The sequence below is a fragment of the Chaetura pelagica genome, unplaced genomic scaffold (assembly GCF_000747805.2).
Source record: "Chaetura pelagica isolate M959 unplaced genomic scaffold, ChaPel_1.0 scaffold220, whole genome shotgun sequence".
Lineage (NCBI taxonomy): Eukaryota > Metazoa > Chordata > Aves > Apodiformes > Apodidae > Chaetura > Chaetura pelagica.
In genome coordinates, this window is record NW_009951982.1 from 1,481,247 (window position 1) to 1,488,251 (window position 7,005).

Sequence of the window (7,005 nt, forward strand, 5' to 3'; positions counted from 1 at the left end):
TCAGTGGAGCAAGTTGCTGTGTTTTTATTAATAAAAGGTAAAGCATCAGAAGGCTAAACCATAATCCACAACAGAAGGGAAAAAAAAAAATGATATCTCTTGGTAAGTAGAATTATCTACTGTCACTGGGTTGTTACTTTCAAATGTTTCACATGGTTTGTTTGTTGCCTTCACATTTCATGCAGTTTCAGTTAACTGCAAGACATCAGACCTGGTAAGAGTAATGTCCCGGTAAGAAATTTGAAATGTGTTATAGCAGGTTTTCTTGGTTTAATTTATTAATGCTTTGGATTTTAAAGCAGTAGCTGTGCACAGGCCCTCTTTCAGAGGAATTGGTATGTTTTTTCATCAGTATGTGTTCTGAAACCTCTCCCACTGATGCGAGCAAGATCTGTTTGCATTTTTTCAGAGCAGAATATAACTTCTTCACCATGTGTAAAACAGTAACTTTTATTGTTCAACGTGTGAAATGTTTAACCACAGAACAGTAAGAAATATTAAACAGATTTTTAAGGAAAACAAAATTATCTTTGTATGTTGTGTTGCAAGGGGGGGAGACAGAAGGAGCATACTTGAAAAAAATGCAAGGTACAGGTATGCTGCTAAAGAAATCCGTTTTGCCCCAAGCCTTTGGCTTCTCACAGAACATCTGTCATATGGCTATTCCTTTCTAAACTTGTTGGATTTTGCCTGAGCTTAATTCTTTGCAGAAATATTTGCTACAGGGCTGTTCTTTTTTTTTCCTCTGTGTAAAATATTTAACAGGGGAAAAAAAAGCTGTATGGGCCTGTTTGCATTCAAAATTTGTCTTTCATAGAGATTACTGCTGTCAGCAACCACATGTTTATTTAGCACTGTGAATACTTGCCCAGAGTAGAAGTAGTTTGCAGCAGACTTTAGCAGATGTTTTGTATCAGTGTGGATTAAATTGTTTATATAGATCCAGTAGCTCAGTGACCTAGTGTTTTCCTATTAATTAGTAAGAGTGGTAAAACAACGGAGAGAGCTGATTCAGTTTCAGGATTAAAGAAATTGGCTTCGTTTTAAGGTCTCTTTGTACTATAGTGGTGTCTTTTGGAACACAATGTAAAGCACTAGAAGTTGTTACCACTTGTTAATTATTAGAATTGAGGAAGAGCTTAAGGCATTCAGCCTGAGATTAAGGCTAAAGCCTACATATTTGGAAACTGGGTGTCTTATTCCCAGAAAAGGTAAATTTAAGTGGCTTTTTAAAATCTTAGACCACCTTTTTAAGTTGGATTAAGATTTTTTTTTCAGATGGATTTGAACAAATGCCAACCTTGTGAAGTTACTAGGAGTGCTTGAAAACACTTGGAAATTCTTTAGAACAGATATTTAAGACACATATAACTTTATCTAGTAACATTTAAAATACACCAAAAAAAACCCCACCCACGAATGACCACTTGGTCATTGAAAAATAAATTGAGACAGCTCAAAAACTGCCTTGCTCACCAAGATTAATTCCTTTGGCAATTTAGAAATGCCCATACTGTAGATCACCTACATTTTCTGCAAAGGTTGTTTTGTCAGTCTTCAGTTCTAGAGATGACTAGCTGGGAGTGCCTCTTCTTAGACACTAACTTGCATAAAGAGTTCTTGGATATGTTCTTGAGGCTTTACGTGTCTGTCTCATTTGCAGAAATGGTGCTTTTCTGTGCTGAGGACCTGTGACCTCTCTCCAGAATATATTGTGTGTGCAGGGAGAGTAGCAGGCAATGAGAGATTAGGATGTGCGCTCTGAGAGAGCACCTTTCTGAGTACTCCTTGTATTCACAACTTAAAATTGCTCTCTGAGGGCAGGTTTGGAAGGGTGGTCCTGGGTTCCTGTGCTGTCGAAGCAAGCCCAAACCTGGAGCTTAGGCAGGAGATCTGATGCCCAAATGGGAGCCACCAGAGCCCCTGTGAGCTTCTGGGGTCTGAATAGGTGTTCTGTTCCCTCACCTGTTGGGCTTGCCCAACGCGATTTCACGCTGCCTTTGGTAAATGCAGGGGTACAAACTGGAGAGGGTTGATTGCTATTTAGTTTCTCACCTTTAAGGTTGTTAAGCAGTGGCATTATCTTTTAGCATAGAAACAGGTATCTGTATGAGATTTGCTGTATGTCATTTCTCTCATTCATGGTGTTATTCTGGCATGAAACAAGCCATTCTTTCAGTGTTTAGAGACTTTACGGGAATTAAACAATGTCTGTTGTTTTTAAAAATTGCAAATTCCAATGGAGTACACGCAAGTTAAACTGATGCAAAATATTAAGTAGAAATTCTGACATAGGATGTATTTAGTTTACCACTTTAGGGAAGTGGGACAACTGGGCAAAGATGGACTTACCTGTCCCTTGTACTTTATATACTGCAATAGCAAGTGAGAGAAGAGACATAAACTCAAGGGAGTGTAGTTTTGGCTTTTTTATCAATTCTCATTTTGTTTGGCTGCACAAACTGCTACAAAAAACAAACTGGCAGGAAATCCAGAAGCACCAAAACAAACTGAAGCAAAGCAACAAATGCATCAGGTTACAAATGGGAGCTGCTTTAAGTGGAACTGAGATTTGTTGGTTGAGGTTGACTTTCACCCTTAAGCACTACAGTGAAATCCTAGCTTGCCTTCAAGTGTGGTGTCAGGTAAGCCTGAGCAGGGTGCACTGGTGTGGTGGTTATGCACTATGGGACATTGCTGCAGGCCATGGCTCCAGTGGACCTTTTTTCAAAGCATGCTGTGGAAGCTCATGTGTTCAGTAGTCTGTGATGGTCTCACATTTTTGGACCTCATTTGAAAAAAATGAAGGTAGGAGAGTGTTAGAATCTCTAGTAACCCAAAGGCCACCTAAGGATCTGCTTTGTGTTGTGCACGACAAGGGTAGCAAGGTGTGTTTCACGTGTAAACCAGTGGCTGAAGTTCTTCTTGCTGTAACTTGGAGATGAATGTTAACTTGCTGACACAAAACAATACCATTTCTGTTAATACAGATGGCTTAATTCTCCACGCCTTTATTTATAGTTTACAGGATTTATATTCATGCCAACCAAAGCTATGGGCAACAAAACAGATGTTGAAATTTTTAATCGCCTATTAAAAAAAACCATGTTCTTTGTCCCTTTTTCTTTCTAAATAGAGGTATCTGTTTAGAAGATGTTTTTGCGAGTGTTAACATGTGTGCCTTAGCCTGGTTTAACCTGTGAGCATTGATAAACTTTCTGGGTTTTGTTTAAAATGGAGCAAAACCACAAACTTGACCATAAACTTCCAAAACTGCAGCAGCAGACTGTCAGCAGAGGGCTTCACTGCTGGGGTTTTCCCCCCCCCCCCTTTTTTTTTTTTTTTTTTTATATCACAGACTCGTGTGATTTGTCTTCTCAAACCACAAACTTGACCATAAACTTCCAAAACTGCAGCAGCAGACTGTCAGCAGAGGGCTTCACTGCTGGGGTTTTCCCCCCCCCCCTTTTTTTTTTTTGAGTCAAAGCATAGCCTGCTTGTACAGTTCAGCTTAAAGCTTGCTTTTACTATACAGTGTGCCGATGTTGATGAGTTACTTAATGTGTAATAGCTGGATAATATGACCCCTTCTTTTTTTTTAAGGAAGGAACTCTTAAGAGGATATATGCCTGTGAAGTTTTGTGCTAACAGATTCCTGATTTAAAATTCAGATAAATCTTTGTAGAAATTACCTCAATTTTAATGAAAGAATGGCAAACCCAAAGGATCTTGTATTCATCAGTTCTTTAATTCCATTAATGAGAGGAAAATGTCCTTGACAGTGAAATAACTTTATGCATAAATACGCATGAAACTATTGTAATTGCAAATATGACCCCAGTTACAAGAGAAAGAGAAATTTATTAGAAATTTTTGCCCTGCTGAAGACAGCCCTACGGAATCCAGGCGAAGCTGATGGGGCCTGAAGGGCCTGTTTTGGCACAACTTCAGGCTTCTTATCTCTGAAATGGAGAATATTTGTATTGTAGTGAAGATACAAAGTACAGCAAGCAAATATAAAGCAATTAGTATGGTCTTGAAGAAGCGAGTGATGGAAATAAGGCCTTCTTCAAAATTATTAATGCTTTGTAGTTTAAAAAGGAAAAAAAGGAAAATTTAAGTTTTATTGAAATACATGGTGTCACATGGTAGGCTGGCACAAGGTTGCGAGAATGAAACTCATGGGTAGTAATTCTTGCAATGACAGATCAAGAGCTCTTGGAGGAAGCTTGTGTTTATGATTGAAGCAGGAAGTGACATGGAGCCATTATTTTTAAAATATGTAAACAAAAATCAGTGCTAGATGAGATGCATCTTCTAGCAAGCTTGGGCGAAGCAACCTTTACGTAGGTGAATCTTAGCTTGGTGAAGAAGTTCTCCAACACTGAGATGTGAAGAACTGAGAAGAATTAACCAATTCTTGCTTATCCCCTGGGCCTGTCGGTACTTCGCGACTGCAAAAAAAAAAAAACAAACTGGCATACTTTTGGGAAACGTCTTACGCCTTAAATATAAATTTATTTACTTTTTTCAGGTTTCCTGAGTCTGGCTTGAATGTGCCATTTGTGGTACTGTTAGAACTGGGACTGAGTAATGCTGAGTTTTGGACAGATTCGTAACAATCTTATTAGCCTTTTTTGTTGGTTGGTTTGCCTTGATGCCTACATTGTGCTTACCTCTTATACCTTTAGCATCTAATAGGGATAGCTTAGAAAGAGATGTAATGCTAATCAGTTGGGGTTTTTTTTTCTTCTTTTTGTGGGCTTGTTCTGTCAGTGAGCCTGGTCTCCAAAGCTTGTTTTGCACTGCACATTGTCTCCCCTTGAGGATTTTAAGAGTTTAAAGCTCCTATATTTTATTTTAAAAACTCTTCAGGTAAATTCTATTTTAAAATATGTTTTACAGTGCAAAGAGCTGTAATATGACCTTCAGTTTGGTGTTCACACAGTTCTGCAATGGACCAAGCATGTAAGGAATATTTGAAGTTTTGAGAGTTGATCAGGATGCTGTTACTATGTGCTACTTGCAGCAGCTATGGATTTTCATCATAGCATCTTTGCTGCTTTTGTCAATTTTCCTAACAACAGTGTTCATACTTTTTTTTATTATTATTTTGCAGTTTACAAAAATGACTAAGACTACTGGTTTGTCAGAAGACATAGTGTGGAACTGCAAGATACTGCTGAAGGAGAGGGACGTGGTTCTAAAGCTCATGAATAAATGTGAAGACATTTCAAATAAACTGACAAAACAAGTAACCAGGATTACTGAAGATGGAGAATGTGGATGGAACATAGAGCAGCCCTCCGTTCTGAATCAGAGGTAACTTTTCCTTTTTTTTTTATACTTAGAAGCATGTCAGACAATAAAGGATACTTGAATACTGGGACTTCCAAAACTCTAAAACTCAAAGTCTCTAAAAGTAGAGCTGTGAGTGGGCTAGATAGTGATGTGCAGCATTGGAAGGAATTAAATTCATTTAAGAGAATCAGAAACGTTGGTGAGGAGGATAAGAACATACTAACAGAATGATGCAACAAGGTTCAGTCAATACCTTGTTTTACTTGCTCCAGTTTTTGATGAATGTAGAAGCCAGCCTTTAGTGATGGGATCATGAGTTGTCAGTTTGTTTCAAAGAAGGCCAAACAAAATTCCATCTGCAGCAGGGGACCTTGTATTTCAAAGATGTCAAGTTGAAATGGATGTGAGCAAACTTAAAGTTTATCAGCTGGATTGAAGACCTCAGTCAGGTTGTTTGTAGAGTCATAGAATGGTTAAGGTTGGAAAGGACCTTAAAGATCATTGGGTTCCAACCTCCCTGCTGTGGGCAGAGGTAACTCACACTAGACCAGGCTGCACAAAGCCTCATCCAGCTTGGCCTTGAACACCTTCAGGGAGGAGGCTTCCACAAGCTCCCTAGCCAACCTATTCCAGTGCCTTACTACCCTCATCGTGAAGAACTTATTCCTGATGTCTAATCAAAATCTCCCTTCTTTCAGTTTAAAACCGCTACCCCTTGTCCTATCACTGCCCTCTCAGGTGAAAAGCTCCTCCCCAGTTTTCCTGTAGGCCCTCTTCAGGTACTGGAAGGCCGCTATAACGTCTCTTCTCCAGGCTGAACAGCCCCAATTCCCTCAGCCTGTCTTTATAGCAGAGGTGCTCCAGCCCTTTGATCATCTTTGTGGCCCTTCTCTGGACCCTCTCCAACAGCTCCATGTCTTTCCTGTGCAGAGGGCTCAAGAGCTTTATGATCTGGAACTCTTTATCCAGCAGGAGAGGCACCAGAGATGTGTTTGGTGGGAAGAATTTATTTCAGAGAGGTATATTAGTAAGGATCTGCAAATAGATGTTGGGAATAAGAGGTCTTAGGTGGAATGGAAGTAGGTATGGGAGAGAAGAAATGGCTGTGGTAGCAACTTGGATTACATTTGAGGGCTTTTAGTGGTAACAAAAGGATTTTCAGCTGTGTCACAGTAAAAACTGAGAGGAAGCAGGAACTGTTTGGAGGGAGCTTATTGGTGGCAAAAAATGCTAACTAGGTTACTTGCTGTGGAGTGTGTTTTGTGTGTTGTGGGATGTGTTGGGTTTTTTTGAGTGCTGACACCACCAGTAATTGCATAACAGAGCAAGTTTAGTGATCAAACTGCTAAAGGCCACTTGAATTTGTGTGTATTTTAAAAATTAGCAGTTGTGTGCTCTTAATGGGTTGAGGATCACCGATTCTAAAGTTGTTTTTTATAACATTCATTTTTATTATTTAAGATTTATGGAAACTAAGAAACTAGTTCAGAAATGCTCTTTCATATTCAGGTGACTGATTAAATAAAGTTCGTTTTGTTTTTTGCTGCACCAGGAGATCTGGAGTGCATTAAAATATAGGCAATACATTAAAATGACTATTCTGTGATTAACATAATTGGAAAGCTATGTTTTGTGGAGAAATACATAAAATATGATAACACTTTAAGCTTGATTTTTTTTAACAGTTTGGAACTAAAGCCATAT

General features: G+C 38.9%; 1 protein-coding gene across 1 annotated transcript in view; it reads left to right on the forward strand.

The window, feature by feature from the left end:
- SMARCAD1 (SWI/SNF-related, matrix-associated actin-dependent regulator of chromatin, subfamily a, containing DEAD/H box 1) overlaps positions 1 to 7,005 on the forward strand; it is a 44,482-nt gene that overhangs the window by 24,436 nt on the left and 13,041 nt on the right. Inside the window, exon 9 of the mRNA XM_010001357.1 lies at positions 5,120 to 5,322. Within this exon, the coding sequence (XP_009999659.1) occupies positions 5,120 to 5,322 (203 nt within the window). The remainder of the gene's footprint in view (positions 1 to 5,119; positions 5,323 to 7,005) is intronic.